This window comes from Motacilla alba, chromosome 24 (genome assembly GCF_015832195.1).
Source record: "Motacilla alba alba isolate MOTALB_02 chromosome 24, Motacilla_alba_V1.0_pri, whole genome shotgun sequence".
NCBI classification, from domain to species: Eukaryota; Metazoa; Chordata; class Aves; order Passeriformes; family Motacillidae; genus Motacilla; species Motacilla alba.
Window position 1 is genome coordinate 110,151 of NC_052039.1, and position 27,439 is coordinate 137,589.

The window sequence follows — 27,439 nt, forward strand, 5'->3', positions numbered from 1 at the left end:
TAGTATTAAAAAATATCCCAGTTTATTGCAGCATCTCAGTTCTGAGAGTTTTACAAAACAATGTATTTACAGGTAAGGAAGGGACTAACTCAGCTGGAGTGTGCTTTGCTGGGACGGGAACAGACTACAGAGGAAAAAGGAAGAAAATCAGCACATTCACAAGTCACATTTTTCTTTACAAAAGTAAGATAGGTGTAAGGCTGGTGTGCACAGCTGACTGGCGTTGTCCTTGTCGGGAGCACTCCAAGAAGAATTCAGTGCAGCCCTTGCACTCTTCACAGTGATTCCAGGCACCTGGGGCTCAGCAGAAGCTGCATGAGCTCAGCTCAGTATGATGTTAAGGCACAATGCAGTGATGCCAATGGCTCTAGGTCTCCATGTGTGCCAGCAGCTCTGCCTGTGGCTTCCCTCACAGTGAGTGATAGTGTCTGAGCCCTGCCCATGGCTTTTTTGGGGTGAGTGATAGCTCTGTGCTCTGCCCGTGGCTTCCCTCAGGGTGAGTGGTGGTGTTTCAGCCCAACATCTCTCTTTCAGGCCCCCAATTCCTGGATTTGGCCATGCCAGAAGAAGAGCTGGACAGAGGACAGAAGGAGGAGACCATGGTGTGGGACAAGAAAGGGATTCCAAAGGGAATCCCCCCAAAACTATGGTAAGACCTCCCTTCAACCCCACTATGGCTGAACACCAGAGAAAGGATATGGACGGCTGTTTGAAAACAAATGCATGACTTAGGATATATGCTGAAACCTTGTTTTTGAACTTGTCCAATAAAGTTTGCCTCTAAACACAAACTCTTTTTTTAATTTGATTTTTTTTTTAAGTTTATTACTCTATGTAATCTTGAATGATGGCTCATTCAAATTGTTCCTGGGAGCTGTACTAGCTTACCCCCCCAAGGGACACTTCTCCAAACATGGATTTCTCAGACTAAGGGCTACACCAAACCATCAGCTCTGGTTGCACATGGAGTCCCAGGCGCTCGCAAGCGAGGTAGAGGGAGGGTTGAAGTTCACAGTAGAGGCTGTGCATGGCTGGCACTGCCAAATGTCTCCAGCCAGTGCTGTCCAAGAGGTGTCCAGGCAGGGATCCATCCCTAGAGGCCTGTGTGCTCCTGGATCCAATCTCGGAGGCTCGTGAGCCGGCTGTACACCCCAGGTTTGTTCCTCTGGGCACAGCCATCGCCCCAGCTCACCACGCCGGCCAGGAACATCCGACTACTGGGCTCCACACTGACCAGGGGCCCCCCAGAGTCTCCCTGCACAGAACCACACAGGAGCATAAGCACCACCCCCCTAGATCACTCTCATGCACAGTGTTAATGTCAATCACAAAAACTGAGCAAGAAATAATCAATCAGTAAATCCCCGTCTAAGTCAGCTGTCATTACAATTTTTTGGCCATTCCCTGAAACAAATATTTACGCGTGGCAATAAGAGCCACAGTGCCAGAACAAAGAGCTATAAAATACTAGTCAAGCAGCCTGGTTTGCTAAATAAGACTCTGAATAACAGCCAGAAGTATGGCTGTATGTCCTGCCTGGTGAGATGGGAGTCTAAATCCTGTGGTTTTGGGCTGTAGTTTTTGAGTTGTAAGTCATGCATCGACACAACTTGCTGCTGATGCCCATTGTAATCTGTTCATTTTCTGAATCCAGAATTCCCACAGATTTGTTTTATGTTAAAAATTTAAATATAAGTGTAAGTACCAGAATGAGCAGGGCTGAGCAAAGGCCTGTCTCCCTGCCTAATAACCGGCACTAAATCCAGGTGCTGCCTTACCTGGCAGGCATCCACACCACCGGTCAGGATCCCCACGCACATCATGCGTGGCGTCAGCTGGTCTGTCAGGAGCTGGTTACACACAGTCTGGTTGATGAGCCGGATCTCTGCCTTCTGCAGGATGGAGGCTCCCGTGCCTACCAAGATGGAGGAACATCTTAAGTAAAAATACACATTTTTAAACAGCTGCCTGTTTTTTCCCTCAAGAAACACAGAAATCAAGACTTGTAGAATCTCAGATCAGTTTGAATTCGAAGAGGACTAAAGCCTGTCTTGTTCCACCCCCTGCCACAGGTAGGGACACTTTCCACTAGACCAGGTTGCTTCGAGCCCTGTCCAATATGGCCTGGAATGCTTCCAGGGATGTGGCAGACACAGCTCCTCCTGGCACCCTGTTTAAAATACATCAATGCAGCACCAAGTCACATGCCAGTGCTCACCTCCTTCTGCAGTTGCTCCCCATCCAGTCACCCACAGGTCCTTGCCCACAGGGAAGTTGTGGGTGGCATCGGGCAGGCAAATGGGCTGGACGACGGCCGTGAAGGTGACAGGGCTCTGCAGCTCCAGCACAGCAATGTCATAGTCATAGGTGTAGTCATTGAAGAAGGGGTGGGAGATGATGCTCTTGATTTTGCGGGTTTGCACGTTGGGGCCGCTGCGGTCACCTTGGTCAGTCAGCCCCAGGTAGGCTGTCCATAGGCTGGGGTCTGAATACCTGCATGGGGGCCATGAAACACAGGGTGAGACCTCATCTTGGAGACAGCATCACTTACTACCTTAAACAGTTTCCTTGAGGAATGCCTCTTAGAGTCAGTGTTGGAATATTGTGGCTTTGGTTGCCACAATGTAAGAATAATATTAAACTATCAGAGAGCTTCCAAAGAAGGGCAACGAAGATGGTGAAGGGCCTTGAGGGGAAGCCGTAAAAGGAGCAGCTGAGGGCACTTGGTCTGTTCAGCCTGGAGAAGAGGAGACTGAGGGGAGACGTCATTGCAGTTACAACTTCCTGTGTGAGGGAGAGAAGAGGGGCAGACTCTGATACCTGTTCTGTGGTGCCCAGTGATAGGACCAAAGGGAAGAGCCTGAAATTGTGTCAGGGGAGGTTTAAGTTGGGTATCAAGAAAAGGCTCTTTTCCCCAGAGGGTGGTCAGGTACTGGAACAGACTCCCCAGGGCAGTGGCCACAGCATCAAGCCTGATCAAGCATCAAGCTCAAGAAGCATTTGGATTATACTCTCGGGCACATGGTGTGACTCTTGGGGATGGTGCTGTGCAGAGACAGGAGCTGGACTTGGCGATCCTTGAGGGTTTCTTCCAACTCAGCTTATTCTGTGATTTTGTGAAATACCTCAAAGCACAGGATGTGAGGCCAGTACCTGATGCCTTGCAGTGGTAGGAAGCAGTGTGCTGCTGACACCAGCCAGTTTGCTGACACCAGCGAGGCCCCACAGATGTGGCCCTGGCCCTTGACGTGCAGGCTGACCTGCCATGGCCACTCTCCCACGTCTGAGTTCTGCCCACCAACAATCCGCGACTTCCTGACGTAGGACCGGAGCCCACAGTCTAGGGCAGAGAAGGAGAAGGGGTGCTTGGTTTCTCCTCTTCCCATCCCACATCTCCCCTCTGTTCCTCCAGGACATCTGACATCACAAACACATGTCAGGAAAGGCTGATCTCTGCACAGATGCTAAATTAGCTACAACATTTACTGGTCAACTCTGTAAAGGGAAGATAAGCCCCTGTATTACCCATCTAAGCCTTCCTGAATGACACAGACACCCCACAGGCCACTAAAGAACGTGGCTTGGATATTTCCAGATCAAGCTCCTGCACAGAAACATGCAGGGGCTCTCTGCTACACTGGGGTGTTTCTCTGAGAGGCCCAGCCCAGAATCCCATGTCTCCCCCATTTCTCAGGCACTCACTGCAGTTGTCCTCATCAGAGTGGTCCTCACAGTCCTGCTCCCCATCACACTCAGGGTTCTGTTTGCTGATGCAGTGTCCACTGCGGCACTTGTATGTGTACTCCTTGCAGGGGACTGTGGTCTGGCCTGCTGCAGGCAGGATGGAAGCACAGGGGTTAGTCCCAGTTCTGGGGAGCTCACATCAAGTCCACTCTTCTGCCCAACCCCAGAGCATTTACACCCCATGCAAACACACACATGAGGGTGCCCAGCCCCAAGGAATTCCATCAGAGGCTGCATTTGCTGGCAGTCACCCTCCAGCCGACCCTCACCTGTGCTGCAGCTGCCTTCATCACTCCCGTCCTCACAGTCATCCTTGCCATCACATTTCTGTGTGCTGGGGACACACTTCCCATTGTTGCACTTGAAGCTGTCAGCTGAACAGCCTGGGGACAGAGAGCAGCTCCTGAGGGCTGGGAATGAATCCTGCAGCACCTCAGCACACAGCTGTGCCCAGCTCCCCTCCCCGAGACAAGTAAAGCCTCTGCAGCTCCAAAATACCATGTCTCCAATCTGTTCTCCAAACTGCACACCACCACTCAATTAATCAGTCCTTTCTATTCCTACACCTCTGCTCATCCTTCTTTCCTCTGAGTTCCCATTCACCTGTATCAGTTGAGCACTCATAATGCCTGGGTTTTTTTGCCTGCTCATTTCCAGCACAGCACTTCCCTCCATCCCATGAGCCTCCATCACCCCTCATCGCCTTCTGTGTGCCTGCTTGAGCCCTCAGCCCTTTGGGCCTGCAGGGTGAGTCACTCACTGCACTGTAGCTCATCGCTGTTGTCACCGCAGTCGTTCACGTTGTCACAGACCCAGAACCTGGGCTTGCACCAGCCGTTCTGGCACTTGAACTGCTGCTCGGTACAGGCTGGAAGAGCAGAGTAAGAATCACAGGATCATTTAGGTTGGAAAAGACCTCCAAGACCATCAAGTCCTACCTGAGACCAATCACCACCTCGTCAACCAGACCAGAGCACTGAGTGCCATGTCCAGTCATTCCTTGGACACCTCCAGTGATGGTGACTCCCCTGGGAAGGCTGTTCCAATGCTAGAAATTAGGGGAGAGGCCTCCAACGGCAGCTGTGGAGTCACCAGCAACACACCCACCATGGCAGCTCTCCCAGTGGGTGTGCAAGCACTTGGGAGCCCCAGCAACCAGCTCGGGACCGTGCACGTGTACATAAATACACGACACACTCAGCACATCACAGTATTTCCACTTCTCTGGAGAACAAAGCCATTTGGAGCTGTTGTGTCTGAGGCAGTGGAGGCTGAAGCTGACATCACAACAGCAGGACAGCCAGAGGCAATACTGAAGGAAAGCAATTGCTGCAAGCAGTGGGAAAGCACCTGAGAAACCAGGATCGTGGGCCAGCAGCATAGTCTTCCCCAGACGACTGCCCCTCCCAAACCAAGGCACCCTGTCCTCTCTAATAAACTGCACACCCCAGACAATAGCATTAACTATAGGACAGCTCTGCTAATCCAAGAGGAAAACCTGTTGCACACTCTGTGTGTCCCATGGGTTTTCCAGATGAGCTCTGCAAAGCCTGCCCAGCTGGGTAATGAAATGTGTCCCTCCACACCACTCAGCTCAGCCAAATCCACAACCAGCAGGATTACACAAAAAACACAGTCCCAGCTGGGAGGAACTGGAAAGAGAGGGTGATGCCACTGGGAGAGGGCTGGATTAGCAGGAGCCCACAGCTCTTAGGCTGAGAAGGGATCCCAAATTGTGCACTGAGTCTCACTCCAGCCTGGAGGAAGGTGGCAGCACTGGTTCCAGCCAGCACTGAGTCACATTACCCAGCACAAGTCTAACCACCCCAGGGCACATGGCCTTTCCCATGCTGTGCCAAAGAGAAACCAAGGCTGGACTTACTACAAGACCTCTCATCACTGCCGTCCACGCAGTCCAGCCACCCATCGCAGCGCATGCTCCTGTCGATGCAGCGGCCAGTATTGCAAGTGAACTTGCCAGGGCAGGCTGAGAGGGAGAAAGGGACAAAACCACACATGAGCCCTCTTGGTGTCCCCTCTACATCCCTTCTGCAGTTTCCTATGCCTGCTTACAGCAGAACACAACAGGAAGACCATGAGGTTTTCAGGAAAGCAAGGCATGCTGCTATCCCCCAGGAAAAGGCTGCTTCCCAGTTTACAGGGCAGTGTAAACACAGAGGAGGGACAGCTCCACATCTCAGGAAAATCATTTTCCCCACCCCAGCCCCAGGGTTTCAACTCACGGTCACTGGAGTCATAGGACAGGAACTCCGCAGAGAAGCCTGTGTCTGTGTAGGATTGGTCTGAGTGGAACCGGAGCTCGATTTTGTTGGTGGTACTGGCCACCACAAACTGGGAGCGCTCCCCACAGTACCTGCAGGGAGAGAGCACAGAGAAGTCAAAGGGCTGGAGGTCAGCACCAAGAAAACCTCCTTCTGTCCCTGATCTCCCTCCACACTCAGGGAGCTGAGGGGGTAGGAGAGCAGGGAGCAGGTCTGATCCCAGCACAGACTGCTGGGCCTCAGGGTCCGAATTCTGCTGCTGCTGGCAGAAGGTTTGGGCCAGTTGTAAACACCAACTTTTGACTTTAGGAATGACTGCGAACAAGTTCTTCCACACCCCTTCCTGCCCCATGATGTATCTGATCTCAGATACACTGGACTCATGCAGGATCCTATCTCACCATGGGCAGGTAGGATCATGTACATGAACAGCTCTGCAGAGGCAGGTGCTGACTTTGAAACCTTCTCTCTGAGGCAGGGTCAGCTCCCTTGTCCAAAACACTGTGAAACAAGATTAATCACCTGCCTGTGAGATCCTAAGTTTTCTCTCTGGCCCAGCTTGTACCAGGCTGGAGAATGCATCTGGAAATGCATCACAGGATATGAGTGCCCTGAGAATGGAGAGCTGCTCCTACAAGCAAACCTACCCCAGATGTTCCTGCCTTGCCACACATGAGCTGTGTGCTGTGATGCTCCACAGCATCTGGGAGGCAGTTCAACTGCAGCACACCACAGAACCAAGTGTGGGGCTCCCCACTCATCATGAGGCAGTCCTGGGCTGAGGCAGCTCCCCGAAAACGGCTGCCATGGGTGTCCCAGACAGAGAAGTCCAGTTAAGGCCCTGTCCGGGCCCCTCACGCAGGCTCCTGGGCCGCAGGCAATCTTAGGAAGCTCACCTCTTAAGTGAGATCAGCTCTTTAGTGATTCTCAGCTCATTAATGATTTTCAGCTCTTTTGCTTGCTAAGTGCCTTTGGCAGACCCAGGGAGAGAGAGGGGAAGCGCTGTATGAGGTTCCACAGAAGTGTCTTTATTGGTATCTTCTGCAAAGGGTCTCAGTGACAGCTCTTCTGCCAAACTGGGCAAAAGTAGGGGTTTATATAGGGTATAGGAGTTTTAGGAAACAGTCCAATAGTAAGGGTCGAGGTGAAAGTGACCTATGGTCTTACAGAGAGATAAAGAGGGTCCGAAGGCAGGAGAGTGGCTTCTTTTGGTCCAATCATCATGACTAGGCATTTGCTATCTTAGGCTGCTGACCGCCAGGGAGGCCTTGCAGGCCCTGTGCCTGCTACACCGGGCACCCTCCTGCCTCCTCCCAGCCCTGAGAGCACCAGCACACTTGTTCTCACAGGAGATTAAGGAAAGCACAAGGTTCTGTGTAACTAAATGAAGCCACCCCATGGGTTCAGCCACCCAACACCCACCTTGTGCCGTTGATCTGCACATAGTCTTTGGTGCAGGAGCTGACTGGGATCCCAGGCTCCAGCACAAAGAACATGTTGAAACGCACCTTCACATTCTTTATAGAGGGAACCTGCAAAAGGAAGCACAGTCAGTGGGATGGATGTTCCTTTCTGGAGCAAGGAAAAAGGAATAGTTTCACAGGAAGAGGGTTGTGCTTGGGGGGAGGACAGAAGACAACTAAAAAGGGGAAGTCAGTTTTCCAGCAGGAAAAGAAACAGCTTCATAAAAGTCACTAAGTCACCCTGGCTCCAGAATCCCCAGTAGAACAGGCATACAGAGGGGTAGAAGCCAGACCTTTGGTCAACAGCCAGTAACTGGCCTGTCCCAAAGCCCACACTCTCATCCTTGTGTGAAGTTACAGGATTTTTCATGGGCTTCTGTGGGGTTCAGGCCTCTTGCAACCTCTTCTGCCTTTGCCCCCAGCTCCTAAAGGCTCCCTCAATCATGCCAGACTTGGAGCCTCTGGGCCCCAGCTGCTTTGAGCTCCCTTGCACCATGTCCTGTATGACCAGGGTCATTTGAAAGACTTGTTAAGGGAAAGAGAGGGCCCATCTCACCTCAATGTTCCAGACACAGTCCATGTCTGGGGGGTAGTGTGCTGGGTAATAGGGAGTTGTGAAGGTGCCACTCTCTCCCTTCAGGGTCTCACCGCAGGCTAAAAACAAGCACAAAGGTAATAACAAATTAGAGATTTAGATGTGGATTTTCCAAGCCTCAGCTGGCTGTCATTGGAGGCAGTGGCAACAGTCTCCAACATGGTTAAGTCACTCTCTGGAGAGAGCAGCTCTGCTCCAAGGCTTGAGAGAACCCAGGAGATCAATTAGGTGCTTCCATCAATCTGCATGTCTAATCCAACATAATTCTCATTTTTGCCTCTTTGGGGAACATCCTTACTGCAGTCAAGAACACCGTAGGTAAGGCAAGCGCCAAGAGGTGACCTGCTTCCAGGTGCTCCAGCCCTGGAAACATCCCTGACAAACTGACCACACCCACAGCCTGTTCAGCTGCCCATGGCAGGGAGACATAGGGAAACAGGCCAAGGCCTCTGCTCACCTTTCATCTTTGGGAGCTGGAAGAACTCAGCCTTAAAGCCAGGGAATCGCCCCTCCTTGTTGGTAACCAATGTGACTAGCATGACGTTCTGGGAGGACAGGAAGGTCAGGTTATAGGATGGGGCATAATTCCCACAAAGCCTAGGAAGCAAAGGACAGAATCCGTAAGGCACTACTGCACAGGGAGCCTCAAGCAGCACAGCTCAGCTCTGAGCAGGAGCAGGACATCTCAGGATCATCCTGGACTTGGTGCCATACAGGAACACCCACCTAACCAAGGCGTGGGGCTCCACAGGGCTCAGAGAGTCGTACACCTTGATGTAGTCACTGTCATCTCTGCATGGCTCCAGCTCCAAGGTCTTAAAGGTGAGACTGATGCTGGAACTGGCATCTGCCCTCAATGCCCAGTAGCAGAGGGCATTGTTGGGGTATGGGCTGTTGGGGAAGCCCGGCGTGGTGAAACTGGTGACCTCCCCTTCCTTGGCATGAAGGGAGAACATGCAGCTGTCTGCCCAGAGAGTAGGGAACAGTTAACAAGGCAAAGAAGCCTTGCCCTGCCTTTCCCTGGGATGCAGAGAATAATTCCAGCAGGCTATCCCAGGGCAGATGGCTCTTCCTGGATAACAAGGCCTGTGCCACAGTTTGTCCCACCCAAACCAGCTTCAAGAAGCACACTGGGGTCTGCCTTGCATGCAGAGCACCTCTCTCCAGACCCTTCCCCATCTTGCAAGAGAAACACCACCCTAAACAGACCACTGAGAGGGAAGAAGAACTGTACTTACTGTCCCGGGCAGAGTGAGCTATGCTGGGGTCCACAGCTGCAGGAGAAAACAGAGCTGACATCACCCTTTGGGCTATGGGAAATCCCTGGGCACAAAGCCAAGGTTGTTCCTCAGACTGTCATTGATCTGGCATCACTTGTGGAATCTCTCCCTGCAAACTGGCAGGAGAGCTCCTTCCTGGCCTCTGGGAGCTGAGGGAGCAAACTTTCCCTCTGCAGAGGGAAAACTCATCCTTGTCCCTCTTCCCTGGGCTCAGAGGAGAACATAGAGCATTTCAGCAAAGGGGAACAGGTCCATGCAGCCCCCTTTAGGCTGTACATCCAGGTCCTTACAACACCCTCAGGGGTGGCTTTCTCAAGAGAGGGCTGTGACCAGCACCTTCTCCTTCCAGAGAAATATCCCACCTGATTCCACACAGAGGCCCAGGGACAGTGGAACCAATACTCACGGAAAGCAATGACTGACTCCACCTTCAGCATGGGGTTTCTCAGGCGGGGGTTCCACCTCTGCACCAGACTCTGCTTGTCAGCCATTGCCCTGTCCAGGCTCTCTTCCCGATATTTGGGCACAAGGAATTCTGACCAGTAGTAGGCAATGACACTGCCTTCACTGTGGAAAGGGTAATTGTGGGATGAGGGCAAGGACAGACTCAAATACCACTAGAAGAAGAGGCCAGACGACTTGATTAGCCAGTTTTGGAGCCTGGCCACAGGGAAGGGAGAGTTTCAATGACAAGTTAAGCAAACAGCAAAGGCCCCTGCCAGCCTGAGGAGTCTCTCTCAATGCTGCCAGGCACCACCCACTGCAGTTCACTGCACCACACCTTGATTTTTCCCAAGACATCTAGCAGAAAACAAAATGCATTTTCAGTTCACTTTTTACTGCTCACCCTTTCCTGTGTCGCTCAGGGTGACTACTGGGGTGCTTCCATCCCAGCATCCTGGGAAGGAGGGTAAATGGCTGATGTGATATCCTGGCATTCTAGATGGGGCTCAGGCAGTGCCCAACACTCACCTGAAGGCAGTGATTACTGTCTCTTTGTGGTAAGGACCAATATCAGCATGATTCTTGTAGATCTCCTCCACCTGAAAGGGTTAAAAAGAGGTGTTCAGCATGTCTAGAAGTGAGGAAAAGGGAAAGGCTAAAGATAGACAGAGCTTCAAGCCTGCAAAGGAAAACCAGGGCACATACCTGGCATCCCTGTGCGCAGGAATCTGCAGAGCCAAAGAAAGAAAGGAGAGTTGAGAGTCCCAGAAGAGCCCAGAGCTGCCCATCACAGCCTGTTCTGACTCAGCTCACCCACTCTTCCCTGGGGGAAGTGAATCCCCAAGTCTGAGGGAAGGGGCAAGACCAGCCACAGCTTCAGCCTCTTTTAGACACCCTTTTGCCTCAGTTCCTGGCCCTGACTCATCCAGTGATTCTGGGATGTGCCCTGGCAGCTCCTATGGCACTGGGAGATGTCATGGCACTGGGCTGGAGCTGGGATGTCAAGATCCAGCTCCAAAGAAGGTCCCTGCTCCCAGGCAGCATGACACAGTGAGCAGGGAAAGCTCCAAGGAATCTTACATGGCATATCCCCATGGCCATGGGGCAAGAGGAAAATTCCTTGCTTGTAGAAGGAGGAGGCAAGAAACCTCTTACCGTGCTCTTCACCTTCTTGGCCAGCATACTGAACTCTGGAGAGCTGGAGTTCTCATAGGCATCCAGGAATTCCCAGTTCAGAACCCGCAAGTGACCATTGAAAACCTTCTGGACAGGTGTGTTCCTATCTGGAAGAGAACAGCTCAGGGTCAGAAAGGGCAGTCAGAGCTGGGACTGGTGTCACAGCAGATCCTCAGTGACAGCAATTGGGGCAGGGAGGTGGAAATGGTGTCTCCAGAGCTTGAAAGGGCACATGTAAGCAACACTGGGTAACAAAGCTTTTCCATGTGGATGGATGCGTTCCCAGGGTGTTACCCTACATGTCACCACCCACCAGACGTCACACTCACATTTGAAGTGCCAAAACAGGAGGCCAGTGGTGAGGGAGACAAGCAGAAAAACAATGATCAGGACAGTAACGACCACCTGCCGCCTTGGGCCGCGTTTCTCCATCTTCTTGGAGTTCATGGCAGGGAGGAACTCCACCCCTTCGTCCAGGTTGTTCATGTCCTGGGAGAGGAGGGAAGGCAGGACAGTGGGAAAGCTGTTCTCAAAGCCTGGCTTGGGGAGGTCCAGCCACAGAGCAGCCTAAAGCAGGTTTGGGGACAAGGAATGCGGCAGCACTGAGGGCAAACCTCAGTGTCGGCAGCTCTATAGCCATGGCAGGACAAACCCTGAAGGTTTCTTCTTTGCTTTTCTGCACACACCTAATTCCTTTCTGGGCATAATATAAGGTCACGAGTTCAAGCAAACTCAGGGGCAAGTCCACACACCCTCCCGTGACCATGGCAGGTCACAAGCCCACAAGCTCCAAGATCTGCCTCAGCAGATGAAACTGCAGAGAAAAATTCACCCCCACGAAGTGCTCGCTGTGTGCCGGTGTGTCACCCAGAGCTCATGGGGCACAGCATGCTATAAATAGCGTTTCTCTAATAGAAGAAATCAAGCTGCTTCCTTTACATTTTGACAGCTCTCTGTCAGGCCTCCTGAGCCACCAGCACTCCTGTTTTTCTGCTTGGAATCTCTCATCCAGCACAAATACTTATTAAAAGAAATAAACCAAAAAAGTAAGAAGAACACACAAAACATCCCCACAACCCACAAGCAGCCATGCTCCTGGGACAAGATGTGGAAGAGAGGAATGAAGAATGACACAGCTCTTGCTGTCACCATAATGCGCTGAGTGAGGAAGTGGAAGATGTGTTGAAGCATCGAGCTCTGTATCAGCTGTAAAACCTGAGCTCTATATCAGCTGTAAAACCATTGGTATCCCAAGGTTTCACTTGCTCACACCTTCTGTTCTGTTCCTCCATCCTTGCCCTGCTTGTGTATCTGTACACCTGCAGGGGCGGGGAGGAGGGCTGGACAGCTGCAGACGCAGATGTTTTCCGAGGATCCCACACAGCATCATTGGTACTGCTGGACATCGTGGAGGCCTGGATCCCCACCTACCCTGGCACCTCCTCTCCGGCCAGCACTGGTAGTGGTGTGGCCAGAGCTCACCACATCTGCTTCCGATCTGTGCCTCCCTTGGGAGGCATGTGCTGCAAAGGCCCAAAACAGGAGGATCCCTCACCTTTCTGCTCACCACCTTCCCATTTTCTCCTTAGCAGGCATTCAGTGGCTTCCTGGGCTCTGTAACCTCAGCATGGACAACACGGCACAAAGTGCCGACTTGCACAAATGCGCAGCATTTCCATGTGCCCTGTGCTCCAGAAGGGTAATGCTGTCTCCACAAACACAGGGTCAAACCCTGCCTGTCCTCTCACAGCCCAGCACTCACATAAACCTACTCCAACAGCTTGGGTTAATTTGATGCAAATGTCACAAGCCCCTAAATTCAGGAAAAATATGGACAAGGGGGATATAGCTTGATAGAACACAAGGGAATGGCTTTGAAATTAAAAGATAGCAGGGTTTGACAGGATACTGGAAAGAAATTCTTCCCTCTGAGGGTGGTGAGGCCTTGGCATAGGTTGCCCAGAGAAGCTGTGGCTGACTCATCCCTGGCAATGTCCAGGGCCAGGCTGGACAGGGCTTGGAGCAGCCTGATCTAGCAGAAGGTGTCCCTGCCCATGGCAGGGGGTTGGGACTGGATGGGCTTTAAGGTCCCTTCCAATCCAAACCACTCTGGGATTCTATGAAAAACAACTAGCAAAGGGGATCCTGCTAACACAGGGATCTCTGAGCCTGCTGTACAGACACAAAAAAAGCCATCTTCACTGCATTTCCTCACTGAACTTCCAGTAGGTACTTCATCTTATCTTTCCTCAGCCTTGCCTGGCAGGAAAGCCCAGCTCCCACTTGAACCATTCCCCCACTTCTTTTGCCCTTTTCTTCACCCAATGCCTGTGCTCTCCTCCCACCCTCCACACCCCACTGCAGCCTCTCCTCCTTGCAGTATTGCCCAGGGCCCTTCTCAACAGAAAGGGAAGTGGCAGGCACCTTACTCTGAGTTTTTGTCAAGGACTCTTAAGTTTAATCCTCTGCAAACACCAGAAGACCACCAAGACCTGAGCAACTCACCAGTTTTCATGCCACCTGCTCTCAGAATCCTCCCAGTTTATCATTTGGCGGTTCAGGGAAGGAGCCTTCGTTCATTTTTGAGTTTTACCGCCTAAGGCTAGACAGAAAGAACTGTTTCCATTCCCAAAATCCACCCACCTCCAAAATAAAGAGACCTAGCAGGGCTGCAGACGACAATCCCATGGGGAATGCTCTGAATCCTGTTTGGCTTCTGATCATACAGGAAAAGCTTGAAGATATAACCCAAGGAAACTTTGGAACAGATGGCACACAAAATTAAGCTTAAATACATAGAGCCATTCTAAATCAATAAATTCTTCAATCAAAGTCAAGACTACCTGGAGTTTTAACACTGTATTCCAAACTAGCTCCTACCAGTTTTCCAATCATGAAATAACCCCTCCCCCAAAACCTGGTAAAGAGAAGAAACTGGCCACAAAACTTGCAAACACATCCTCTCTCCCTCCACATGGCTGTTCACAATGCGGAGCCCTTCTCAGGACTTCCAAGACATTGCTGCTGTTGGCAGTAAGCAAAGTATTTAATTCTTTATTAACATCTGCAGGAGCCTATGGCAATAAGACATTCTCAGGCGCTTAAATGATCTATCAGTTTCCCCAGACTTCCTGGAGCCAGCGAGGAAGAACTGCAAAGAAAACCAATTTTCCACAAGAAAACTCTTCAGCTGTGGGGACCTTCAGCCCTCTGCAGAATTCATACACTTCTGTTTCACCAAACTGCAAGAAAAAATAAGGGTCAGCAGCAAGCAGGAGCTCCTGCTGTATGACACTGCACAACAACGTGGCTGATGTATTGTAACATCCCCTTTAAGCTAAAGATTGTGTCCTTGCAGAGAGAAAACTCTCTCAGGGAGAAAATCACGGCTGTGATTAAATCAGAAGGGGAACAGAGCTCACCTCTGCCTCCAGCACACACAGGCAAATGCACTGCTCCTGGAACAAAGGAAATTAGACAGGAAAACTCACCATGCACTCTTTCTTTAGGCAATTTCTCTGCCTTCCTTGGTAAAAAAAAATCAGTATGAAAAATGTTAAGCCTGTGCCTTCGTCAGTTTGTCCTTGCTCCAAAGCTGAGCCAGCAGCAACACAGGAGAAGTGACGGGAGTGCAGGGACTTCTGGGAAGGTTACTTTTGTTTTTCCTCCAGTACAAGGTGCACAAGCAGCCACTGACACTGTTACTTGCCAGAAGTTATCCTGTGACTACAAGCAGATAGGAGGCATGATCCAAAGAGGTTTCCTTCCCTCCTCACCCTCTGCGTTGTATTCCAGCTCTCATCCTCTCCCATTCCCATAACTTATGGATGCCATTATGTTCCTCAGTCAACACAGACCCTTGTGCGAAGAGCCGTCACCCATCACAGCCTGGGTGAGCAACAGCCATTCCTGCAAACTCTTCCCAATACCCAGTGAAGAATCTGAAGCCTCCCCCAAGCACTGCTGGAATGATGAATCAGGCCATACAGAAAGTCTCAGATGAGGCCCCGTGTCCTGAACTCTAAGAGGCTGAAACCTCCCTGCCCACACTCTGCACAATAATCACCCGTTTGACCTGAGGACCAGACTAGCCTGTGCCCCACAAGTGCAGCTCAGCCTCTGTCCCTCTCACTCCCTGTGCTCCACATCCCCTTTGCTCCCAACACTTGAGAGGAAAAATACCCTGTCACCATTCTCTAAGCTAGATGGAAACCAGACGAAATCACATGTAAGACAGGCTTAAAGATCACAGTTAAATCAAAAAAAAGACAACTGCAATGTTAATCTCCTTTAGTTGACGGCTGCTGTATATTTCCCTCGTATGCTCTGAACAGTGGCAGCTGTAAACTAGAGAGGAGCTGAACACGTACTGGTCTCACCTTGTCCATGGTTCCTCCAGAAACCGTCTCAAGCCCCAAGTGACTCAAGGTCTGACTGTCTCACCCTTCTCAAGGAAACTGCTCCAATAAACATTATTAAGAGAAAACCTCCCTTGATATTCTCTCTGCCTTAGTCACTGCAGCAGTTACTTCCTCCTGCTCCTCCTCACTTAGTCCTTGCTGGTATGGCCAGGCTCCCCACACAGGGAGTGTGACCCACACTGGTCACAGCATCAGCTGTGGCAGCAAAACCAATCCAGGGAAAAGTTCAGACAGGCACTGCCCCAGTTCTCTCATGCCTCTGTTTCCCCTGGAGTACCAACTCCATGAAGAAACTTGGAAAAGAAGCGCACATAGATGGACTTATAGAGTGCTTGGAGGGCTCCTGCTCCTCTGCACAGAGTCTGAGCTCAGTCCTGGGGAGAGCAGACCTCCCACTCCTCCTCCTCCTCTAAGCTACACAATGTATTTTTAGACAGTGACTGTGATCTGTCCAACTGGACAAACCACATGCAGAAGTGACTAATTCTGTCAGCAGGAAATTCAGCTGGCACAAGGGAGTGATGGGAACCAGCTCTACACTGGAGATCTTACAGGAAAGCAGAGAGATTCTCCTGCAGTGGGGGGTCATGGAAAGACTGGGATATGCCATGGAATACGGCTCTCCAGCATGATGTGTGCAAAGCAGGGGTTCCACTGGAATCAGCATCCCCCATAGAGGCTGGTTTCTGCCTTTTTGACACTCCCAGATGGTGATGTGTCGCAGGCACCAAACCCCTTACTGTTCCACTCTCCTCCAAAACAGCTGCTCCATCTCTCCCTCAGTGTCTGCATCTGTTTACAGGACTCTGACCCACAGAAGGGCTGGGCTCCTGGCCATTAGTTTCACCCGTCCTTTATGAACACCAGGTAATTTGTTCATCCAGCACCAGACATGAGATTTACCTACTTCCTTTGACTTTCCCAATTCCAGATTCTGCAGGTCTGCCACAGGATTGCTCAGGGCCAAAGCTGCCCAGTTCATACAAGGTAAGAGCAGGTGTGCAACCAAATAAAATCTCACAGCAAAAAAAGTCACTGTCTGACACCAATGTACACAACCAAGAAAAGGAACCCATAAAATGCCAGGCTGGAGGAGGCATAGGGAGGTCAGAGATGAAGCAGAATCATTGGACTGCATGGTTAGACTCTTGAGGGTAATTACAACTTGCAGATCCCAGCCTGTGTATCCAAGAGGCAATTCCCACCTCCCCTTTTTTAGCCACACCTGCCTCGGGTGGTGTTCAATAAAAACTAAAACAAATACCACATGAGAAACGAGAGGAATTAAACATATTGACTGGGCCACAGTCTCAGGACATAGCCAGCAAGCCAGTTCAGAGCTTATGAGACCAACAGAGTGAGCTTGTGTGGCAAAGAGAGCCAGAAAAGTTGTATTTTCAAAAGCTGAGAATTCCTGGATCACGTTGAAAGCCCACACCAGCTTTGTAGTGCTGGTATGAGGGAAAACAGCCTGTTACCCATTGGAAAAAGTAAAACAAATGTAAACAGCATGTGCAACTCACTTCACCCAAGTAGCTCAAGTACAGCTACACTATTCTTAAGTCAACTTCTGCACCAACACTTGCTGCAAATCCTAACAACTCCTCTAGAAAACGATCTGATAAGAATCATCTTCTCACTTCTCTTCTTACTCTTGGTAAGAAATATGTGGAAACAGCACACATGGGAGCAAAGTTTACATAAGGCGTATTCATGCTGTGCTGCCCCACCACAGGCAGCAAAGCACTGAAGTAACTTTGCCAGTGCATTATTTTTCGCCTTCAGTTCTGTATTAAGGGCAATGAAGCTATAAAATGATGACATCAAAACTAGAAAGGGAATATGGGGCAAGAGCTCAAGGACAGAGTCCTCCAGACTGTGCATCTTCCAGGTGCAGAGGGCAGGTGCAATAATGAAAGATTACAGGTCCCACACACCTATTTCACATAGCAAGTTTGAGCTTAACCCTCTACAGCAGATTGTCTTGTGACCACCCTGAGTCATACAAGAAAACAAATTCCTTTAGGTTTATTATAGAAGAAACTAATGGTAATGTTTGAAGAGTAGCACAGGCTTGGCTTGCTGTCCCATCCAGGCTGATCGGGGCAGCTCTGTCCTGCATCACAGCAGCTCAGAAAAAGCTACCACACTTCTGTGTGTCTGTGGTAGTAGAGAATTTTACACTTAAATCTTAGGGAGAAGCTAGGAATAAAGGCTCTCTACAGCCCTGGTCTGTGTACCTATGGGCCATGAAATTCCTCCTTGCAACACACTGTCCCAAGAGCAGCAGAGAAACATGCTACAGATGCAAAGAGCTCATTTAAATCACTCCTATGTCTTTCCTGGTAGAGACAGAACTGTATGGAAAACAGAATTGCCTCCAGCAGCTTAACCAAAGCAGCTGAGCCCCAGACCTCAACCTCCACAATCCTTGTGACACTTTACTCATTCCTGCAGTTCTGAGGTGGATCAGGATCATAGATCTCCAATGTTTGAAGCCAACAGCAAGGAAAACAGGAGCACCTCCAACCAGGAAAGTCTCTGTGAAACCCATCCCTGTTGGCTGCTCCCTCCCCATCTTAGCCCATGGCCTGGATATTGCAGGGCATATTATTTCCCAGTCTGTCCTCAGCGGCCTTTGGATGGAAATGATACATTCTGCCCTAGGCAAGGGGAGAACCTTTGCCCTGATACCTTCCCCACAGCCAGGCCTTTAAAACACTCTCGCTGCTCCCTCAAGGGTTTTACAGAGCGATCTTTCGTTTGCTGAGCAAAGGTCTGGCCTCAGCCCTTTTCTCATTGTGTCTTCCTTATCCCTGTTTGCTTTTGGCACCAACAGCAGCCAAACTGGCCCAAGGAGCAGCTCACCTGCCAGCCACTACCCCAAGGAAACTCTCTGCACCTTTCCAAGGAAGAGCAGCAGCTTCTCCTCAGCCCAAGAACTACGGCAGCTCCTTTTACCAGCACAGGAGGAGACACAAGATGTTGCAAAACCACTAATTTCCTCCACTCTCATGTTTATAAGGGGCCAAGTCCAACAACAGTCCATAGGCAACAAAATTCTTGGGTTGTTTCCTGCCAGGAGGGCAGATACTGTCTTCAGGGAAGCTGCTCTGGATTAGATCAATCCCTCTTGAACTGACACAGGGGGAAAACTGATCCAGAACCAGGGAAGGGACTGGCTCGAGCCCTCAGTCCCACATAAAGAGAAATCAGAACACAAAGCTACCTTCTACCAGGAGAACAAGCCAGGCAGGGAAGATCGTGCCCCACAGGTGTCACCCCAGCCTGGCCAGGGACAAGAGCTTGAGCTGAACTGCTTCAGTGAGAGCATCTCCTTCCCACTCCCAGTCATGGCACACACTGGACAGTGGGACTGGAGGCAAGGGAAAATTTCTTGCTGCAGCCCAGCTTTTTAATCAGTGCCAGAACCAGCAGCTCTTACGTTGCTGCGAGATAATAACTACTAAAGCCAGGCCTCGGAGACAAGACACCACACAGCCTGCAGGTAGGGTGGGAAATGCTGCTGTCCTGCTTTAACCCAAAACCCTGTATTTGGAACAGCTTTGTGGCACAAAACAGGCTCTGGAGGTGCAACCCGAACTCAGCCATCCCTGCCCGACTCTCAGCCAGGAAGATCTACCCAAGCTCACTCAGGTGTCAGAACACACCGATAATGCAGCGGTTAATTAATGAAGCCCCACAGCCCTCAGCTAAAACTGGCCTTTAGAATGCTTGAACAGGTTTAGTTGGATCTGTTGCTAAACAACCTGGAGCCAGGCTCTGCACATAGCTCACTAGCACGGAGTTTACCTTTACTCACAACCCCACTGCCCTTAGCTTAAGATGAAACCAAAACCTCCGGAGCAACGGCAGCACCAATACCAAGGAGATCCAAAGCCGGCACAGACAGGTGATCTCCACTTCCCCAGAGCTGGGGTTTTTTTTTCTGCTCTGCTGAGCTCAGTCACATCCCCCGAACAGGTTCTCCTGACCTTACCCAAGGGTGACCTGGAATCCCCCCTTCCTGAGGGATTCAGAGCAGCCCTGAACCCACCAGGCTCGAAGGAACCAGACGAGCAGAGGACGAGGCAGCTCGGCCAAAGGCTGGGAGGTGTTCTGGGAGCTCCCCGCGCCCAGGTGTGCTCTCACCTGCAGCTGGGTGCTGTACCGCACGCCGGCACCGTTGGCCGCGGGGCCTCGCTCCATGGCCAGGGCAGGGCGCGCGGCTCAGGCCGCCATGGCGCGGTGGCTTCGGCCTGGGCACGGCGCCCAGCTCCTCCTCCCTGCACTCCGGGCAGGTGCGGGCAGCCGGAAACACCCCGCAGGTACTGTGCCGCTCCTGCCTCGCCTCTCCTCTCCTCAGAAATAAGGGAAAACACCGTGCCCAAAAGCCCCGCATCAGCTCTGCATCATCCAAGAGATCCTTCATCCACATGCTTTGCTTTAGCAAATGAAACCAGAAAAAATCTTGTCTTTCTACCAAGAGAAGCTGCCCTGCAATCGGTAGGAGGGCTGGCTGGCATGCAGAGATACACAGTTCCTAAAGAAAAGCTTTGTGTATCCAGGGTCTCATCCCTCCTCAGGTGACAACAAAAAAAAAAAAAACCCACAATGAAACCCCGCTGCAAAGAGGGCACTCTCAGCAGGAGCAGACAGTTTACCCCAGGGACAAGCCTCATGCTCCCAAAAACATTTGGTACACTCAGAAGCAAAATATTCCCTTTCCACAGTCTGAAATCTGCCCTCAGCAGGGCTACATCACTGTAGGAATGAGCTTTCTCTTGGCTAACAGAGACCAGATGCAAAGTGAACAACACAGCAGTGCTGCAGAAACTGCATGTGCGCCCAAATGCGGCACTCAGGGGATGCTCGCATTGCAACAGCCCCTGGGGCCTGTGTGGTTTAATATTAAACAGAGGGGGAAAGGAGGAACTGGAGTTCTGAGAACACTCTAATGCAGGTTTAAAAGAATTTGTAACACTGAAAGTTGCATTCAGTCTTACTTCACCATTTACCCCTTCTTGAAAAGATGATTCATACACACACACTCCAATATTTAGGTTTCTCACATTCAAGAGCAAGTCAGGATTAAAATAGCTGGATCAAACTCAATTTTTCACGTAAAAGTTCTTCCTTTCTCCATCTTACATGTGACAGTCCATATGAATATGCGATATGCCCATCAAAAGCTGAACTGGCCACCCCACTGCTGAGCTTTTTACACCAGTTTTTACACCAATTTTTTACACCAATTGCACCCAGCCCTGAAACTGAATTTTTTTAACACCTGAACACTTAAAATTGCCCAGAATTCTCGTTCTGGTACAACAAGAGTTGCTGATCACACGCAGAAAATCCCTTGCTGAGTTTCCTTTTTTTCCCCTTGCTCTACATGGTCTCCTGCAGAGCAGAAGTTTTGCAGGCTTTTTGCAGGTGTTTTTTGGGGGGGAAAAAAAAGTAGGTCTCTGACCCTGCTATGGTGTAGAAACACATAAATCACCGCCTTCCCTGCCCCCTCAGCAGCTGCAGAATTCCACCCACCGCAGAACACGGCACAGGAGGCAGCATCCCCGAATTTAAGGTACTCCTTGAAAAGGTGCCGTGTTAGTCAGGCTGATGCTGCCCGAATTTAAGGTACTCCTTGAAAAGGTGCCGTGTTAGTCAGGCTGCTGATGTCAGGAGCTCTCAGCGCTCCCGCAGATGCCAGCCCTGCCCAGCGCTGTTTTTACAGCCACTCCCTTACCTGCCTGGCTGCAGCCTGTCTTAACACCCCCGTGAAACAGCATATTTTGGGTACAAAGCAGCTGCTCCCAGCTGAACCACTGCTCCTACATTCTACACGCTCTTCCTGTTTGGCGCATCCACTGATCTCCAGGCTGATGCCAGGCAAACACCCGTGCTCAGGGATGAGGATGATGAGGGCAAAATGTGAAGATCCACAATCCCTGGTTCGACACAGAGCTGTGAATGCTCACTGTTTCCCGCCATTCAAGGCACTGACATTTTACAAACGAATTCATGAGCCCTCTTTGAACAAGGGGGCACAATCACCGTGGGGAAAGCCAGCAAGCAATACATGTGCAAAATGTAAATATTATATAGCTGGGAGGTGGCTGGTTCGAGGCCTCAATACCAGGATTACGGTTTCTCTGTTGCTGGAGCACAGGGATTTCCTTCTTGGCTGTGCTGCAGCCATTACCGAGTCACCGTGGTGGGAGCAGGTCCCCTCCTGGGTAGTACAGCCCCAAAAGATATAGTAACAATTCCCAACCTGTCTGCCACGTGCTTTTTTTGGTGAGAGACTTCCATGTCTGACTGAAAAGATGCTGAGCCCAGCCGAGGCACGGTGAAAACGCAATAAAGCATGAAGTTCAAGGCACTCACCCGCATGCAATGGCAGCAGTCACCCGCAAAGCTTCTGTTTGCTCCCGCTGCAACCAGTTTATCCAAATAAAAGCTATCACCGCCTCCTCCTCGCGGTGTCTCAGTGTAGCCAGAACAGCATCTTGAGAGCAGAGCCGAGGTTTGGAAGGAAGGCGAGCCCTGAAATCTGAGAACCAAGTCCGGCTTGGTCAGAATCTGTGCGAGTTGTAAGAGCTAAATCGCCCTGAGCTCGAACCGCAGACAAGGATCAGCTGCAGGAGCAGCAAACACTGTCGGGGCAGGCAGGATCCTTCTGCATCAGCTCCCAGCCCTGGGAATGCCATGCACGTGAAAGAAGGGAAGAACTGCTTACATAAGGAATGAAGGCCGGCTGCCTGCGGGGGAAGAGTCTTCTGGTGAAGGCAGTTGCCAGGAATTCTAGCAAAGGAGCACCATCCATCCACACCAGCGACGGGCCGGATTCAGTCAGGGACAAAGGCTTTTCCTTCCCCTGGTACGGCTCAAGGATTGTACTCCTAGCGCGACTCCCAAATTCAAATTTCAGCGACAGTGCCCTCCCACCCAGATTCCTGCCAGGCAACCCTGAAACCACCCCATCTCACATTTCAATCCGGTCCGGCAACTTCCAAAGCATTACAAAAGACTGGGAGAGAGATAAAACTCAGAGGGTGTCCTGTTACTTTGCATTCCAAAGAGTAAATAAAAGGCTGATTCAGTGGGAGGAGAGGAAAACGTCATCCAGCAGCGCTGTGCTTTCCAGCTGAACAGGCAGCCCCCAGAGCCAAGGCTGGGTACCGCTGGGGATGGACACAGTCACCCTCTCCATCTGCAACGCACGGGAATAATTACTGACTGTGGAGAATGGGAGCTGGAAAAGTGTAGTGAGTTTCCCTCAATTGGCTACATGCTGCTCTGGGGCAGAACAGGGAGGTGACACTCCCCTTCCCAAAGCTGTTCAAGGATTACTGTGTCATTTGGATGGGAACTTCTCCTCTGATCTCAAATGCTTCTCTCACGAGCTCGGGAATGAGAGCCCTGCTCCCAAAACATGATTTTGGCAGAGATCAGAAGTAGCTTTGCCCTCCTGAGATCAGGAAAGCTGGCCAGAACTAAGAGGTCTAGTGCCTTTCTCCATCCCAGGGATGACATGGGCATAAGGGCAGCCTCCAACACGCCCCAGACAGCTCCTAGAATCGGTTACAAAATCCAGGAGGGACATTTCCCATGCCTCTGCTTCTGGTGTCAGCCACCTGTCAGTCATGGGGCTCCCAAAGAAATACAAAGCACTAGGAAACACTAGAATGTAACCTTGCTGCCAGGACTACAAAGACAGTCAGGTCTCCTTCTTGAGCTCTTCAACAGGTCATGAAAGCAGAGAACCTCTTTTGTGAACTCTGAATCAGCAGCAGCAGTGTTTGCCAGCCAAATTGTAAATGCAAGAGTGGACAGGCCTGACTGCCTGGTTTCTGGCACCGTGTGTTTTGAAACCACTGGGCACGCCCAAGGCTCCAAGTCAGGTAAAGTTTGTCTTCAAACGAGCTGCAAATGTGTAAACTGAGGCCTTGACTTAGCTTAAAGCAGAGAGATGCAGACAATACCCTGGAATTGCCCATTTATTTTTGGTTTATTACAAACAGGCAGAGCAGCCTCAGCTTACCTGCCCTGCCTCCTTATTTTCCACAAGTTCAGACTTTGTGTCGGTGTTTACAGCTAAAGACAAAGCATGCAGCTTGAAGTTTTCATTAACTCTCCTTGTTTCCCTCACTTTGCTGGTGCACAGGACCAGGGATGTGGGTACGTAGGGAGGGTTTATGATGTTTCATGGTCCAGCTCCTGTTGTCTTTTAGACAAAGAACTGCCTGATGTTCCAGCTGTCCCAGGGTGCTGGACACTGCACACACTGTTGATGTGCCCACCTAAAGCAGGAAAACAGGTTGTGAGTTCTCCCCCAGATCTTAGTCTGGCAGAGGTGAGAATCAAACTGTGCTCTCCTGGATGGTACTAGAACTCTCTGCTGGCTGGATCATGCCTGCAGATCTGCTCTAGTCCATCTTCCACCCCAAAAGCAGAGTATCTGGGTATAATATTTGTCTGGAAATTCCCCTCCTCTCACAACAATCTATTCTAGCATTAAGGTGTCTTTTGAGTTTTTGTAATATCCAAACTACATCTCTCTCACTGCATGAAAAGTTGGTGAACTGAGCAATTCTCTGAAGTTCAAATATTTGTTGCTGCCTCCCAAGGGCTTCCTAGGACAGCCCTTGGATTCCTTCCACCAGATGGCAGGGAAATGTTGGGAAACCTGCCTCACCTTGCAACCCATCTCAACTCCTGAGAGAAGAGAGCACTTCCCTTGGAGAATCTATGAACTGGGACCACTGTTCCCACCCACTTGTTGTTCTCTATGATGCTTGACTTGGAGCATAAAAAAGCAGAAAAAAGATAAGCAGGGATTAAATCCAGTCCTAATGCAAACTGTGCAATTCTTGACAAAACTGTTAAAATTCAGGTGCATATACACAGTCAGTGGAAGTTTCCTTCCCACTGGAAGGACTGCCTGGGTTTGCTAAGTGAGCAGAAAACCGTGCCCTTTCACTCTCCCCACATCTCTTTGACTCACCTCAACACAAGTTGAAAAATAAGAATACAATAAATCCTATCAACCAGGCCTAGTTCAGTTTTGTAGTTATAATTACAAAGGATTCATCCCTCTGACTGGGGGCTCTCCTGGTCACAACTGCCTGAAAACAGACCAAACTTTCCTGTTGCCCTTCAAAGGAACAGGGTGCTAATTTTCTGCCAAAGAAGTACTTAGGGCTTTTTGGGAAATACTCAGCTTTGCACATTAACACGTTCCCTCCTCCTAGCTGCCCTAGCAGAGATTGGAACAACAGCCCAGCTAAGTTTAGGATTTTTTGGTAAAGTACAGAGGCTGCATATAACATTGCAATTATAAAAGTGACAGGACAGATAACAGCCTTTGCTCCTTCACAGCCATTTCAGGGGCCATCCTAAGTTGGAAGCCACTCTCAGTACAGAAGCACTGACAGACCCAAAAGCTCAGCTTACCAAGTTACTGATTGTCATTGAGGTACTCAGGACATTCCTAGCCAGTGAAACAGAACTTACTTCCTTACACAAAGGGAGTGCAAAGGGAGGTCAGTCATTCATAAAGCTGCAGTGACTAGAGGGCTTGTGACTGTCTCATATCCATAATTTCACGGTATAACTGAGTACACAAGAATAATTCTCACCACAGGCTGACTTACAAGCACTTAAACTGCTTAAGCAGTTTAAAAGCCCTCAGTGCAAATTCCTTTTTTTTTTTCGAGTAATCAAGCGTATTTTTATATGTATAGAGGCATATTTTTGTATGCATGTCTTGTAAATATCAAGCAGCCCTTGCTTCCCCAAGCACAAAATGAAAAATTTTCCATTGTTTCCATAAATTGCTTCAGAATGACAAATAGAAACATTAAAGCCACTTACCAAGTTCCAAAAAGTGCCAGCACCTTGCAAGTCCCCGTTAACTCTTCAAGCAATGTCAGCATGCAGGGAGAGCACCGTGACCTGCAGCAGGTTTGCTCTTCTATTTTCCAGGCCCTGATGGCCTTGCTGTGGGTCAGCACAGCTACTTACTGATGCTCCTCCAGGATGTGGTTGGCACCTTCTCTAAGTGTCATTGCAAAACCACGTGGTTCCGGAGCTCTGAAGGACCAGCATGTTTCTGCTTGAAGGATCTTGCGTTTGGCAGGTGACTTATTCTGCTCCAGGTGCAACTGGAGGACAGTGAGAAAAAGTAACATTAGGAGATATGGGTGCAAGGCTCACCAGGTTGGTTTGGTGAACACTTCCAGACATAAGGAAACAAATTGCTTCTTAAAATACTGGCTTCAGTATTTTACACTCAATAGGGATTGAATTTCAGTATTCCGGCCTCAATGCAGGATGCCGTGTACAAGATTAATCCAGGCCCAAATGAACTAATCCACATTGAATGGGTCACTTGACGTAACCTGTGTCATCCCTAAATTAAATAATCAATAGCTCAAATTTGCACCACTCATGCAGAATTTCTTTAATAGTCCACAAGACCAAATGGCTCTATCCAGAGGGTGATTCAGTGTACAGGAACAGGAGGGAGGTCAAACGAATTGTCCCTCTGGAGGGATCAGCAGCTGCAAATGCAGTCTTGGGATGAGAAATTCAGATTTATTTATTGAGAAATTCAAAACCCAAGAAAGATGATTCCAGCCTTCCACCTCTGGATCTACACACATCTGGTCTATCCATATAACTAGGGTCCAGTAAACCTCAGATTGAGATGAGTCAGTTGCAAAGGGGCTAAGTACAGGATTAAACCATTTTTCTACCTGTTATGAATAGAGTCAAAATTCATAAAATAATAAATGTTATATTGAATGTAATATAGTTATAAGTGCGAAGTATGATACAAATAAGTTAGAAATAGTTACAAGAATTAAGAAGTTGAATTTTACCAAGAGGAATCTTGTCTGGGCATGTTTTAAGAAACCAAGGAAAAGCAGCCTACAAGATTGGGAAACCGGCCGACACACACATACATACCACACAGAAGAACTACATTTACATGTGAAGTAAAGACAGCAGTACAGAGTTTCAGAGGTTTTAGCTGAGTAAAGAATTACACCATCAGCAGCACACCTCGCTGCTGACGACTGGAGGGAGGGGGACAATACAGTTGAGGAAAATCCATTCAGGCTTGTAATCTGTTTCTGGGAAATCCCTTAAACATGTAAGAGATTTCCAGTAAGAGACTGTTTGACTTCTGTATCTCCCCGGACATAGAGTTTTGTGTATTGCAAACATGGTTCTTTTGAGTTCTGTCTAGCACAAGACAAGAAGTTGATGAATTATTCCCAAGACATGGAGAGCTGGACCATCCTTCATCTGATAGCATTATGCTGGACCGGAGAAGCTTTTTGGACTTACTTGATTAAGAAAAGGACAAAGGACATCCTGGCCCGCGGCAAGAAAAAGAGTATAAGAACTGAACTCAAAATCGCAGTGGTGTGCCGCTCCACTCTGAGGCAACCAGGGCTCAGAGCTGTGTAGCGTGTCACCCAGAGCCTAGTCCCGGGCTAGACTCTGTCCGATTCGTGGCTGACCTAGATTTTGTCATTTGATCGCGAAATAAATTTTATACTTTGTTATTTTATCATAATTTGGCTCTTGCAAATTATTGATTCGATTTGATTGGCAATTACATACATAACATACCAAAGCATGTTTCCAGCAGGGACCCACCAGCACATTCTCCCTTCCCCACAGCTCTGCAACAAACTGCTGTGTTTAGTGTTTAGGCTATGGGGCAAAGTCTGAATTCCAGACTGCCATCCTACAGGATGAACAGCACACAGCCAGAAAGGTCCTGAGCTCAGGCACCACGTACCCAACTTGTGACAGGCACAAGAATTGGGTCTATTGTGAGGTGGTTCAGGTTTGCCATGTGACAAACAAGTAACAAGGTTTTTGCATTTACTAAAAAAAAAGCTAGGATTTTCAAAGGTATTAAGAAAATGAAGATCAACATGTTAAAACATGTCCAATTAATGATTCTTTTGAAAGGAACACCTGAGGTGAGCTCAGAGGGTTATGAGGGCATCCT

At 49.7% G+C, this 27,439-nt stretch overlaps 1 protein-coding gene across 13 annotated transcripts; it reads right to left on the reverse strand.

The window, feature by feature from the left end:
* On the reverse strand, positions 1-27,439 carry ST14 (ST14 transmembrane serine protease matriptase). Of its 13 annotated transcripts, XM_038161545.1 has the most exons (22): positions 27,052-27,329; positions 25,432-25,571; positions 22,395-23,708; positions 21,793-21,958; positions 11,314-11,473; positions 10,964-11,091; positions 10,337-10,407; positions 9,771-9,931; positions 9,323-9,358; positions 8,811-9,048; positions 8,542-8,681; positions 8,046-8,143; positions 7,449-7,558; positions 5,988-6,118; positions 5,627-5,731; positions 4,505-4,612; positions 4,014-4,127; positions 3,703-3,831; positions 3,154-3,340; positions 2,219-2,493; positions 1,779-1,915; positions 1-1,255 (listed from the first exon to the last, which is right to left on the reverse strand). In XM_038161545.1, the coding sequence occupies exons 3-22, from the start codon at positions 22,424-22,426 to the stop codon at positions 1,094-1,096; spliced, it is 2,688 nt and encodes an 895-aa protein (XP_038017473.1). In that variant the 5' UTR covers positions 22,427-23,708; positions 25,432-25,571; positions 27,052-27,329; the 3' UTR covers positions 1-1,093. The 13 variants fall into 13 exon arrangements, with proteins under 13 accessions (XP_038017473.1, XP_038017471.1, XP_038017469.1 ...); XM_038161543.1 differs by lacking the exon at positions 22,395-23,708 and having other exon boundaries at positions 3,703-3,828; positions 27,052-27,439; XM_038161541.1 differs by lacking the exon at positions 22,395-23,708.

Excerpts from the sequence above, each read along its gene's own strand:
- ST14 (XM_038161541.1), bottom strand. The coding sequence starts at position 25,475 with ATGACACTTAGAGAAGGTGCCAACCACATCCTGGAGGAGCATCA. Across the intron at positions 9,359-9,770 it reads GGAGTCAGTCATTGCTTTCC|CTGTGGACCCCAGCATAGCT; the intron begins GTGAGTATTGGT and ends TTTCTCCTGCAG. Across the intron at positions 1,256-1,778 it reads GTGGTGTGGATGCCTGCCAG|GGAGACTCTGGGGGGCCCCT; the intron begins GTAAGGCAGCAC and ends GGTTCTGTGCAG.